Source organism: Vombatus ursinus, unplaced genomic scaffold (assembly GCF_900497805.2).
Source record: "Vombatus ursinus unplaced genomic scaffold, bare-nosed wombat genome assembly UNPS02014786.1, whole genome shotgun sequence".
NCBI classification, from domain to species: Eukaryota; Metazoa; Chordata; class Mammalia; order Diprotodontia; family Vombatidae; genus Vombatus; species Vombatus ursinus.
In genome coordinates this window covers 4021950-4036541 of record NW_020954564.1, presented here as the reverse complement: position 1 = coordinate 4036541, position 14592 = coordinate 4021950, and the positions used below count along the sequence as shown (strand labels likewise).

The following is a 14592-nucleotide window of genomic DNA, read 5'->3' as shown; positions in this document are numbered from 1 at the left end:
ACTTTCTAACTCTATAACCACAGGGAAGTCACTTAACTTCTTAAACCTCAGTATCCTCATCCATAAAAATGAGCACAGTAATGGCACCTAACTCATAGGGGTTGTTGTGAAGATCAAAAGAGAAAACATATGTAATGCACTTTGCAAATCTTAAAGCATGGCATAAATGCTAGCTGTTTAATTGTTGTGGTAGTTAGTGAGTTATCTAATGGCCAACTCTCCAGTGATGAGCCTTTTCCATATTTTGCAAAGCTAGTCCTTGGGAAGAAGACAAAGTCTATCACAGGACCTAAACTCAAAGCCTTTTCCAGCCTGGCAGAGTCTGTCAGTTTTAATCTCCATTATTATAAAATCCAAAAACTCAGGGTAACCTCTGTACCAAAATGGCACATTTGAGCAAGAAGAAGATCTTATAACTATATATCCTGCTTTGTGAATTATAGGGAGAGTTTTAATTAGTTGATCTAGTGGTACTTTTCTCTCTCTGATCCCCTTGTACAACTCTTTTCCCATCTTCCCCAGAAAATTTCCAGTTTAGGGGGAAGGGAGGTCAAGACAGGAAGAGGGATAATAAGGGCAGAAAAATCAATGGATCTAGCATTCTTTGAGTTCACATACTATGGGTCTAGGTGGTCAAGCCTGCCTCCAGCAATCCACATCATTTTGAGTTCCTCCAGTCAAAAGCTGTTTCTTTACCATTTAATCTAATTTGACTTAGCAACCAACTTTTCCAAGGAAAGTTCAAAACCCTCAGGGGATCCAGCCCTGAAAAGTCAGAGTCCAACTCCATTGAGAGTGGAGTCTTTGGGTGGCTAACTCCCCCCACCACCAATCTTCTATGTCTGGATTCAATCTCATTTTGGAAACTTCTGGGATCCAACTTATCCTCCAAGGAGATAATTACCTCAGGAGAGAGCCAAAGGGGGAACTCCTTTTCTTTTCTTGATACAAAAATCAACTAATAGGAACAATCCCAAGTGAGACTGGAAATATCAGAGGAAATAACATGCTGGTTCATAAGCCAGAAATAGCCCAGCTTTTTTTCCTAAACCATTATCCTTAAGTCAGGGACAAGGGTGGAGTATGGGCAAGGACATGGAAAGGCCCTGGTCATCGATGCTGCTCCCCAGGTCTCTCCTTGAGGAGGAGAGCTCTCACTGTCAGCCATCATCTCCCACAAAGACAGGACTGGAAAAGCCAAATTTCTACAATCCAGTTTCTTATTTTTTGCTTTCATTAAGAATACTAGCTCCACAATTTTACCATATATTACAGCAGCCTCAGATCATTGATGTTAAGAAGATTCAAATCTGAACCTTGAGTCAATGGGAGATGCTATTCTACCTTTCACCCATGGGGATAAAAAAGAATTCAATACACTAGAGAAGTTAATCAGTTAATAAAGATTTGTTACCAGCTTAGCATCCAAGCATTTATTTTCTGAAAGTAGCATTACCATTGGTGTAAAATTTTAAGCCTGCATTGTATTTACTCTAGCAAGGAAATATTGAATACTAGTAATTGTCTACCTATTATTTAAAAATTGATTGTGCCATTTGGATATGCCTCTGTAAAATGTTTTCAATTAAAGTTATGAATGCTTTCAACATTTAAAAAAAAAGCCTTTTATAAGCCAGATGTTGGTGATAGAAAGAAAAGCAAAAGATAGTCCCCGTCTTCAAGGAGCTCACAGTCTAATGGGGGAGACAACATGTAAACAACTATGTACAAACAAACTATATACAGGATAAATTGGAAAAAGTCAATGGAAAGAAGTCATTAGAATTAAGGGGGTCAGGAGAGACTTCTTGTAGAATATAAGGTTTTAGATAAAACCTGAAGGAAGCCAGGGAAGCCAGGAGGCAAAGTTAAAGAAGATGAGAGTCCCAGGCATGAGAGACAGCCAGTAGAAGTGGCCAGAATTGAGAAAATGACATGTCTTATTTGAGGAATAGTAAGGAGGCCAGTGTTACCAAATCACTGAATATGGGTAGGTAGGCCAGGGAGGTAAGGGAGAAGGAAGCAGACTTTAAGAACACTGGAAAAGTGGGTGAGGAGAGGTTTACATAATGAAGGACTATGAATGATAAAAAAGGTGATTTTATATTTGATCCTGGAAGTGATGGGTAGCTATTGGATTTTGTTGCATAAGAATGTGACATGGTCAGACCTAGACTTTAGTAAGATCACTTTGACAGTTGAATTAGGAAACTCATCTCTGTGCTCTGAACTAAGGCAATACTTAATAAATTCAGACCCCAATAGGTCAGACTTTGTGACAAGTACACTCTACCTTACTTATCTCTAGCATTCAAGTAACTAGAACTCTGTATTAATAATTTCTCCATTTCTATGGTCTGATAAACACTACTGTACCTAAAGATCCAAGGGCTTCTGACACATTCTGAAATGCCTTTGGAACCACCAAATGAAGACTTTTCTATGTTCAGTCCACTTTTGAAGCCTTTCTTGATCTCCCCAGCTACTAATATCACAGCTGTCCCCCTGTCCCCACCCTACCCCCTGCCATTTACCTAGTATTTATTTTACATATATTTTTGAAATGACATTTGAACTCTGGTCCTCTTGACTCCAGGGTAGCACTCTATGCGCTTCTCTACCCAGCTGTCCAGTAGATACTGGAATATAAACTATGGAGGACTAAGAATGTTCTTAGGAATATGAGCTCAACACTTCCAGGCTAACTCTGATGGCTGAGTAGGAGAATATTGATGTACGTTCTACTGTTGAGGGATGCCAAACACAGCTATGCTGACCAGACATGTCTTGGTCTGTGGCAGTAGGGAAAAGGAGCTAGCACACATCTGGTGAGTGCAGTAGTGAGAGGCAGGGACCTTGTTGGCTATGGGCACATGCAGGAGAGCAGAATTGCTGGTTTCAGTTCCAGGACAGAGAAGACAACTGTAGTTTACAGCCACTGGAGGGATGGCAGGGAGCAAGATTATTTGCAGGACAGTGTAGCTGGGGGCCCTGACTGTGGCTTAGGAGTAGAGAGGAGAACCCAAGGTTGGGCCCCAACACAAACTTCATAAAATAACAGGTAGAAGGACCTGCAGCTTAGAGCATCATTTCCCCACACTTCAAGACTACAACTTGATTATACTAATAGTTAAAGATAAAATAAAACCAAAAATGTATAAATAAAGCTGAACAAGCAAAGGAGAAAGAACCCAACTATAGATAATTACTATTGGGATAGAGAAGATTTGGGTTCATATTTGAGGAAGATAATGGAACTAAAAAAGTCACTCCTTTTTCAATGAGAAATGCCAAATGGTCCCAAGCACAAAGAGTTCTTGGAAGAACTTAAAAAGGACTTTAATTCCTTGAAAACTAGAATTGGGCAATGGGAAACTAATGACATTCTAAGACACCAAGAAATAATAAAACAAAATCAAAAGAATGAAAAAATAGAAGAGAAAGTGAAAATCTCATCAGAAAAACAACAGATCTGGAGAACAGGTCAAGGAAAAATAATGTAAGAATAATTGGACTACCTGAAAATCATGATTAAAAAACGAATCTTGATACAATGTTATAAAAATTATCAAGGAAAATTGCCATGAAGTTCTAGAACAAAAAGGCAAAGTAGGAATATAAAAAAATCCACAGATCACCACCTGAAAGAGGTCCCAGGAAGAAAACTTACAAAAATATCATAGCCAAGTTTCAAAGCTCCCAGGTTAAGGAGAAAATATTGGATGCCACAAGAAAAAAAAATGTCATGGAACTACAATAATGATTACAGAAGATCTAGCAGCTACTATGTTGAAGGACCATAGGTCTTGGAATACTATATTCTCTAGGGCAAAAGAGCTGGGGTTATGACCAAGGGTGACTTACCCAACAAAAATAAGTATAATCCTGAATAGGGGAAAAAAGACATTTAACAAACTCAAAGACTTTTAGGTTTTTGTAACAAAAATCTCAGAACTTAAGGGAAAATTTGACATATAACATCCAGGAGAAATTATAAGGGACTCAATAAGGTCAAATGTTTACTTTGTACATGTTAAAATATTGGAAGTACTCTTATGATTGTTATCATTATTTGGATAGTTTGAACGAAAGGCGTGGCCCAAGTTGAGTATGATGGGGTGATTCTAAAAAAAAAAAAGCTGTGTAAGGAGAGATAAAAAGGAGTAATTATCTCATAAAAATGAGATATAAAAGGAAAAAATTGATACAGAAGAAGCTGGTAGGGGGAGGGTAGGTAGTATGAGAACCTTACTCTCATTGGGAATGATTTAAAGATGGAACAGCATATCTATCTAGAAGGGTACAAAAGTTTTCTAGATTTAGAAAGAAATAAGAGGGCAAGGGGATAGGTGGGGGGAGAAGATAAGGAGGGAACTCTTAAAGGACTGAGTAGGTTAAGGAATAAGAGAGTAAGGTAGCAGGTAGAAGTAAAGTGGAGGAGTGAGGAGGGATAGGGTAAATAGGGGTGAGAAGGATAATGAAGAGAAATAGGAAGGAAGAAAATACACAAGTGATTGTAGCTTAGAATGTGAATGGAATGAATTTACCCATAAAATGGAAATGGATAGCAAATTAAAAATTTGAATTCAACACTATGTTGGTTCCAGGAAATATTATAAAAATGAGAAGTACATATAAAGATTAGAATAAGGTTCAGGAGTAGAATTTAGTATGTAAAAAATAATCAGAGATAGTAATCATGACCTCAGACAAAGATAAAGTTAAAATAGATTTAGTCAAAAGTGAAAAATAGAGAAACTACAATGTCAACAATATTATTCAATATTGTTTTAGACCATTTAAAATACCTAGACAGTATAAAATACCTGAATATGTACCTGCCAAAACAGACACAGGAACTATATGAATGCAAACACAAAATACTTTTTATACAAATGAACTCAGATCTAAATAATTAAAGCAATATTTATTGTTCATGGGTAGGTAAAGGCAATATAATTTTAAAAATGAGAATTTTACTTAATTTATTATTCAATGTTATCCCAATTAAATTACTAGAAAAATATATTTTACTGCGTTAGAAAAAATAATGACAAAGTTCATTTGTAAGAACAAAAGTTCACGGACTTCAAAGAAACCAGAGGAAAAAGATGTAAAGGGAGTAGATCCAGTAGTACCAGACCTTAAACTATATTGTAAGGTGACAGCATTGTTGAAGTGCAAAAAGGATAAAATTTTCATTTACAAATAAAGCCTATGTAGCCAAGAATAGAAGGAATGTAGAAAATTTGGGGTGGGGGGAAACTTTCATAGACAATCTCCTAGATAGGATGTGATTGAGTTGGAATATTGCTGTGGTATAAGAAATAATGAACTGGTTGATTTAGAAAAACAACATGGAAAGACTTGGACTTATGAAGGAAGATGTTATCCACCTTCAGAGAAACAAATGATAGGAAGAAATAAACATAGTACAGTCTTATAAATATGTGTATGAGTGTATATGTGTATATACGTGTGTGTTTATCTATCTATCTATCTATCCATGCTTAATTGTAGCCTTCTTTAGGGTAGTGGGGGGGAGGGGAAAAATAAAATAAAAACTGCACAGCAGAGAACAAAAGAAAACCAACAAGGAAGTAACGAAAAGCTGGGCAACTTTGAAAACAATCTATAGCATTTATTATATAGGTTTTCTTGAAATGGAAATTTATTGTTTTATATTGAATCCTCTTTTTTATGGTCTGCTATGTACATGGCAATGTTTATTTTTTTTCTCATTTTGTATTTAAGTTTAAAATAAAAAATACAAAAAATAAATAAGGAATATGAGCCCATAGATTTAGATCTGGGAGGGCCCTTATAGGTTGTCTCTTTCAACTTCTTTATTTTACAGACAAAGAAACTGAAGCCAAGAAATATTTAGTGATTTGTTTAAGGTCCCACAGCTAGTTGGTATCAGAAATGGGATTTGAAACCTTGTTTTCTAACAATAAATCCATCACTACACTACCTTGCTTTATCCTCACAGGAACCCTATCATTGAGGTAGGGAAATGATTATTATCCTCAATTAATAGATGATGAAACAGCCTCAGAAGCCAAAGGGACTGACAATCCATCCCCAAGTCACACAGCTAACAAATAGAAGATTCAGGATTTTAACCTTGGTCTCAAGTCTCCCAGTTCAAGGCTTTTTTTTTTAATTGAAGTGTTTTAATTACGTAAGCACGTATAAGCACAAACAACTGAAATGTGAATCACCATTATCATATTATTATTCATTAAAAACATGTCACCCAACAGCCTCTCTGGAAACATTTTCTGTTTCTTCTTTTTGAATGTAACAGCATTTCAGTCTTTCAGTATTTAACTTAAGCTAAATGAAAACAACAGCAACAATAACAAGATGGATGAGGTGTGACTAAACAGAAGTTGAAATGAAAGAGCTCTGGAGAGATTAGATTGGATGAAGTAGACTATATGGTATAATGCCTGGCACATAATAAATATTAACTAAATGTTTATTGACAGACTAAGGGTGACTTATCCAAGGTTCCATAGGTAGCACATACCAAAGCAGGGATTTGAATCCATGTCCTTTGCCTATAAATTGAGTTTTTCATCACTAATTGCTATAATACACTTTCTCCATAAGACATCTAGTACAGAGCCCTCATTTTGCAGAAACCAAAGGCCTATAAATAGGAAGTGCCTTACCTAAGGTCAGAGCATGATTTGGTGGTAGAGGCAAAATGTTTAGACCATTGCATAATATACCTCTCTAGCCTCATGCTACCTCATCCTGCAGAAATTAAAGAGTAAATAAACTGTACTACAAAGAGCAGAGGGCCTATACTCAACTCTCTCTATAGGAATGTGAGTACATTGTGTGGATAGGTGGGGGAAAAAACAATCAGTCAATTAATTCTAGACTTCCTCATCATAAGGACAGAGCCACAGATCCAAGGTTCGACTTGGAAGGGGACTTTAGAGGTTGGCTGGTTCAGCCCCCAGCCTACACAAGCCCCAGTAGAATTCCAGTTTTGATGCAGCCGGAGCACATGAAGCTCGAACCACATGAGTGGATTCATGATGATGAAAAGATTAGAAAAGTGCTGGGACAGAATCAGGGACTAAATTGATTTTATCATGTGCTGGCACAGGACTATGTTCCCTCTCTGGTATTTTCTTTTTTTCCCCCTTCTCATTACACAGAGGTATTCTTCACATGCTGAATTTCTTGAAACAGCCTGTGTCTTCTAGTTGTAATAACACCTCACAAGTGTTTAGCCCTACTTTTCAGTTTACATTCAGTGTTTCACATTCAATATTTTGGTCCTCATGGCAATCCTCTGAAGTGTGTGTGTGTATTATAATTCATAATAGTTATGATATATAAATTATAAGAATATAATTAATAATTATAACAATATATTAATCACTGTATACACACCTATACGTAATATATATATATACATATATATGTGTATATATATATATATATATAAATATAATTTTCCCCATATTGCAAATGAAGAAACTGAAGCCTAGAGTTTCAATGATTTGCATGAAGTTTAATAGCAAGTCAGTGATAGAGCCAAGACTAAAACCTAGGTCTTTTGACTATTACTAATGACTACTACTACTACTACTACTACTACTACTACTACTACTGCTACTACTGCTACTACTGCTGCTGCTGCTGCTGCTGCTGCTACTTCTACCTGAAAGTGTACTTTCAAGTACACTTAAAGACATTCTCTCCTCTCCTCTCCTCTCCCCTCCTCTCCTCTCCCCTCCTCTTCCACTTCCCTTCTCTCCTCTCCCCTCCTCTTCCACTTCCCTTCTCTCCTCTCCACTCCTCTCCTCTCCTCTCCCCCTCCCTTCATCCCCCCTCCCCTCCCATTCTCTTCCCTCCCCTCCCTTACTTCCCCCTCCCCACTCTTCCTCAGTTCCACAGTTAAGGGAAAAAGCCCAAAGAGGGGAAGTAACTTGCTCGTTGTCAAGGAGTTTACAGCAGAACCAAAACCTGTACTAGAACCCAAGTAACCTGACATTGCTCAGGGCTGTTTCTCATACCCAGCCCGCTCAACTATCCAGGTAGTTGAAATAAGCAAATCAAAAAACCCTGAAACATACATATGCACAAACACACACACACACATACACATACATGCATACCTACATGCATACACACACACACACAGAAGACTATAACCTTTTTATGAGGTGAAATTGTTTTCTTCTTTGTACTTATATCCTGCAGGGGTGGGGAACCTGTGGCCTTCTAGGTCCTTGGGTGCAGCCTTTTGACTGAGTCCAAGTTTTAGAAAACAAATCATTTTATTAAGGGGATTTGTTCTGTGACATTTTGTTTTAGTCAAAGGGCCACACTTGAGGACCTAGAGGGCCACATGTGGCCTTGAGGCCACAGGTTCCTCAACCCTGTACCTAGCCTCTAGCAGGGTGCCTGGTATATAGTAAATGCGTAATAATAACTTGCTGATCGATAGATTGATATATTGGGCCTTTCCTTAAATAACTGGCTGTAGGAATTAGATTTGGGAGGGATCTTAGACACCATTTGGTCCAATAATCCCCTTATTTTGTAGATTAGGAAACTGAAACCAGAAGGGAAACATGACTTGCCCAAGTGACTTAGTGGCAGTGAGGATTTAATCCCAGGCTTTCTGACTCTTAATTCAGTGTTCTTTCTTATTGGTCACTATTCCTCAAGGAATCTTATGTATACAGATGCAAAATATAGGGGGTATCTATGTATTTTATGAAATATATATGTTCTTGTGGGGAATAATAACAGATGGTGAGGATGATTTTTTTTTTATGAGAATGATTAAAGAAGAGAGATGGGAGGCTATTGGTTGATGTAGATGAGAACAATGGAGATTCCTTGGTCAACAAAATTTTCATAGAGTTAAACATTTGGGGAACACTTGGAAAGGAACAAGAAGAGATTTTGTTCTGTAAATGGTACAATTTGTTCTTTGGGCATGCATTTCTAATTGTTTTCAATACTTCATTCACCTTATGGACAGGCTTTCTCTAAATATTGAGAAGACCCTACAGAGTTGTTAACCCTCATTAGGCATGTTTCTAAAATGTCAGTATTAATTTAGCATATGATAATTCTGTTATGGAATTTTAGATTGAATAGAATAGCTATTGTATGTTTAAGTGCCAACTGACTATGGGTTATTAAAAACATATTGATTAAGGCTCAAGAAACCATGTAATAGAGACATATCTCATTACACAACAATTAACCCTCCAATATGTTTTTTAACAGTCAGATGGTATTTATTTAATGTACAATAACTACCTTATGAAGTACAAATTAAAGACACACATGGGCCACTTCATTTATAAAAATTCTATTTACAGATAGAATGTAGGCCAAAAGTTGACCAAAGTTTGATAATTCATATAGCCAGAGGGGAAAAAAAAATCTCAAAACTGCTGGAAAGGCAGTTTCTGAAGAATTATGGAAAGTTCCCTAAAGAGAGCTTCCAGCAAAGCAACTGATAACAGCTCTTCAAAAAATGTGGGGAGTCAAGTTATTTTTCATGTACCATTACTGCAGACAAAGTGGATTGAGGTTATGAGCTGGATCAGCCTTGAATTCAAGGAACATCAGAATGCTCACACTTCTTGGTCAGCTGCTTTCCATTGGTGTTAACCCTCAAGACTTTACTGGCAGTTCTACTTTCCTACATAGTCTTTCAGTACAGGTCCATTGAGATATTTATAAGAGTTAGAAAATCATAAACTCTCATGGGTCAAAGAGACTTCAGAGGTTATACAATCCAGTTATATAGTGTTATATAGTGTCAAATTCAAAAAGAAATTATCCCTGTGGACTTCATATTAACTTAGAAAACTACAAATTAACATTATCTATGTTGTATTGCATTTTTATTTATTTTGTTAATCATTTCCCAATCACATTTTAATCTGGTTCCAGTTGCACTGGGGAGTTTTGCAGTCCACTGGGGGAAGCTGGCCTGAGTTTGACACCATTGATGTAGTCCAACCTTTACATGACTAGTAATCCCCCTGTATACCACCACCACCAAGTAGTCTTCAAACTTCTACTTAAAGACCACCAGAAATAGGGAACCTTTACCTCCCAAGGTAGCCCATTCTACATTCAGATAATCCTAAATGCCATGAAATGTTTTCCTAAAATCAGGCTAAAATCTGCCTTGCTATACCATCCACCTATTGTTCCTAGTTCTTCCCTCTGGTGCTAAACATAGCACATCTAATCCCTCTTCTAGCTGAAAGCCCTCCAAATAGAGAGTTATCATGTTTTCCCCCAAATCTTCTCTTCTCCAGGATATACTTCCCAGTTCATTAAATGAATCATCATGTGGCAAAGTCTCTTGTCCTTTCACCATCCTGGCCACCCTCATCCAGACTTGCTCCTGGATCCTCCTGAAATGGTGTATGCAGAGTTGAATACCATACTCTCCATGGCTGAACATGGAAGAGGACAGTGGAACTATTGCTGCCCTAATTCTGGACACTGTTTCTTGCAATGTGGCCTACGGCTACCATATCACATAGTTGGTGAACTCATATTGACTTTGCGGTCTATTAAAAACCCAAGATCTTCTTCACGCAAACTACTGACAGTCATACCTTTCTTACCCTGTACTTGCATACTTAAAATAAAATCTAGGTATGAGACTTTATGTTATTTGATCTGTGATATTCAGATTCATATAATGGTATCAGGGTTGGAATTATGTAGCATGTCATAATGTACTGGATTAAGAGACAAGAGGCTCACATTCTCCTGATATATGACCTTGGGTGTGTTATTAATTTCCTCATTCCTCAGTTTCCTCATCAGCAAAAAAAAAGATCTTTCTCCATTAATGTCTTCCTCCAATGTCGTGGAGAAACCCTTGTAGTCTCTTAGGCTACGTAGGGAAGTGCCCACTGAGTTGGAAGGGCTGGTGTCATATTGTGCAGCTTCTGTGCAAGACCAGCTTCACTAATTAGGTTTAGGGAGACTCATTATCAGGTTGTTGTAGAGTGAGAAAATTTTCAGTCACAGTAACTCACAACTGGAGCTTATAACGTATATTGATGAAGAGAATGCCCACATCAACAACAAAATAAAAACACAGATCTTTTGTTTACTGAAGTGAATAAAATGTACATGAAAAACTGATAGTAACTACTTTATAGGAGCATTGTGAGGAAAAAAGGAAATATTGTATATGTAACTACTTTATAACCACAAAGTCCTATGTATACATAAGCTGTTATTATTTTGGAAACTGTATCTATTAGTTATATCAAATACTGGCCCTAAAGTTCTAGTAAGCAGGTACTCCTGCCCCCACCCCCACAGTGATCCCAAGGTTTGGCAATTTGCTCCTATTCTAGAAAGGGTAAGGATTCTTGTTTTAGAAATCCTGATAACCCCTTTCTCTCCCTCTTCCCTCCAAATAAGCGAGAGGAAGGCTTAGTACTTCGTAACCTTTGCTCACCTTTCAAAGAAGTGGCCATCAATGGGTGGAAACCACTCCAGGGTGACTGAGGTGGGTGTCCGATCTACAATCTGGGGAGTCAGGGCTATGGGAGCAGGCTTCTGGGCAGGCTGCCAGCTCTGGTAGACGAGATCCAAGTAGCAGTGCATTCTCGCCACTTGATTGGGCGTGAAGGAGTCAGTGCAGTCATCTTCTACAAACCAGCAAAAAGAGAGATAAGAATGGGGGGTGGAGGGAGGAGAGGAGAGAATTATGACATCAGCTGGCAGGGGAGTTTGCATGCCCGAGCTCTTGCCAATGCCAAGGTTGGCCTCTTCCAGCACTCTGGAGTTAATGGTGTGTGAACAAATTAGTATAGTCATCACTTCTGCAGACAGGTGAAAGGAAACAGAAGGGGGGGGGGGTAGAAATCACATTGAAAAGTGCACCCAGGGAATGCCAGAGAACTGACTGGAAGTTATGGCCAGGTGGGCAGTGAGAACAGTAATACAGTACAATAGATCACCCTGAGGATTAGTAGTAAGGAGAATTAGTTCTAGTTTTGGCTTTTATTAAGCTGACTTGACTAAGTAGCTACCCTCTCTGGACCTGAGACTCTCCATCTAGGGTTAAGAACAGGGGTTGTCTAGATGATCTCTAAGGTTCCTATTAACTCTATCCGTCTATGTTCTGAGGTCTTTTTCCAGATCGAATATTTCATGTTCTACTACCTTAGTTTCTAAGGTCCATGCCAATTCCATCATGTTCATGCTAGCTAACCTTAATTGAACCACGATTTTCCATCAAAACAATTTGCTTAATAATTCAGATTTTCTGGATATTTAGATTTTCTACATTGTGGATGTACTTTTGTTTTGCAGTTAAAAATAATACTTTTTTTAAAAATCTGATTTCTCAGGTCAACCCTTTATGATTTAGAGAGTCTATGCCTCTATAATTGTGTTCTTTTTCATCTTCATTAGAAAGTCATAGATTAAAGAAAGGCCTTCCTCAGATTCTATTGAGTCAAATCTCCTCATCTAATATATGAGGAAAATGAGGCCCAGGGATGTTAAGTGATTTGGTCAAAGTCATACAAGTAATAAGCATCAGAGATGGGATTTGAACACAGGTCATCATGTTTTTCTTTTTCTTTTTTTCTTGTTTCTTTCTTTCTTTCTTTTTTTGGTAGGCAATGGGGTTAAGTGACTTGCCCAAGGTCATACAGCTAATAAGTGTCAAGCATCTGAGGCTGGATTTGAACTCAGGTCCTCCTGACTCCAGTGCTGGTGCTTTATCCACTGTGCCACATACCTGCTCCATCATATGTTTTTCTTTCTCTGAATTAAAGTTTTAATTTTCAATCTGATCTCCAAATTAATTTCTGATAATATAATCAACATACATTATGCAAAGACAATTATAATGTCAGAGGATTTAGGATTGAAGAATGGGAATGAAGAAGATATATTCTATAGAAGGAGACCTTGCTGTTTTGGGGTTTGGACTAGAAGACTTCTAAAGTGCCTTCCAATCTCAGGGTTCTGTGATTCCATGATGGTCTTAAGGTATAAGCTGTACTCCTAGAGTATTACAAAACTAGAAGCCTGGGAAATTACATTCATTTTTAATATATAACAATATTCCTTTAAATTTATGTACCATAATTTGCTCATCCATTCCCCAATTGATATGCTCCCAATTAGTTTCCAAGTCTTTGCTACAATCAAAAATGCTGGTGAAAATATTTGTGTACATATGAGTCCTTCCCCTCTGTCTTTAACCTATTTGGAGTAGATACCTAGTAGTGGTATCACTAAGTCAAAGATTATGTCCAGCTTAGGAACTTTAACAAAGTTCCAAATTATTCTCCAAAATGGTTGAATCATTTCCTAGCTCCACCAAAATTGCCTTAGTGTGCCCATTTTCAGACATCTCCTCCAACAATTATCAATTTACTTTTTGGGGGAACTTTGCCAATTTAATGGGCATGAGATGGAACTTCAAGGTTGTCTTAATTTGCACATATTTTATTACTAAAATTTTGGCAGCTACATTAATTTTTACAGGCTCTTAGTTGACTAGAACAGGAAAAGAAACACACACACAAACAAAAAACCCACAGCAGCACTATACACATTCATTTGCTAATCTTGTCCTACACAATAGGTAAGGGATCACAGAACCTTAGAGGTATAAGGGACCTCAGAGGTGATCTAATACAACCCATACCCAAAAAAGAATCCTTACCACAACATTGCCAGCAAGAAGATATATGGGCTTTGCTTGAAGGTCTCTATGGAAGGGGAACCTATAACTTCCTAAAGGCACCCATCTTAACATTTTTTTTTTAGGCAATTGGGGTTAAATGACTTGCCCAGGGTCACACAGTAAGTGTCAAGTGTTTGGTCTGAGGCCGAATTTGAACTCAGGTGCTCCTGACTTCAGGGCCGATACTCTATCCACTGCACCACCTAGTTGCCCCCCATATTAACTTTCAGATAGCTCTAATCGTTAAGCAATTTTATCAAACCCAAATCTGTCTCACTACAACTTCTACCCATTGCTCCTAGTTTTGTCCTCTGGAATAAAGAGGAACAAGTCTCATCCCTCCTGTATGGCAATCTTTTTAATACTTAAGATAGTTAACAATCTTTCAAATTTCAATTGAATCTTCTCATATACAAGAAAAAATATCCTCAATTTCTTTCTCATATGGAATGATCCTGAAGCTCTTATTTGGGCTTGTTGTGATTATCTGTACTCGTGGCCCTTCCAAAATGTGACTCCCAGAACTGAAAACACAACACTCCATCTGTGGCCTGACTAGAGCAGAGGATTAACAGCTCTCTAGACACTGTGTCTCTAAACAGAGTCTAAGATCACATAAGCTCAATTGACTGACATTACATACTATTGACTAATTTTGATCTTGAGGTCCACTAGGACTGCCAGTCTTTTTTAGATGAACTATTACCTAGCCACATCTGCCTATTTTGTACTTGTGAAAATGATTTTTTTTAACCTATGTCAGACTTTATCACTATCCCTATTAAATTTCATATTCTTTGACTTAGCTCAATGTTTCAGACTGTCAAGATTCTTGAGATCCTGAGTTTGTCATCCAA

General features: G+C 37.7%; 1 protein-coding gene across 1 annotated transcript in view; it reads right to left on the bottom strand.

Moving 5' to 3' along the window:
- The window catches only part of LOC114046873 (pappalysin-1-like), a 280259-nt gene that overhangs the window by 177761 nt on the left and 87906 nt on the right, over nt 1-14592 (bottom strand). The window contains exon 5 of the mRNA XM_027867456.1: nt 11486-11678. Coding sequence (XP_027723257.1) covers nt 11486-11678 — 193 coding nt within the window. The remainder of the gene's footprint in view (nt 1-11485; nt 11679-14592) is intronic.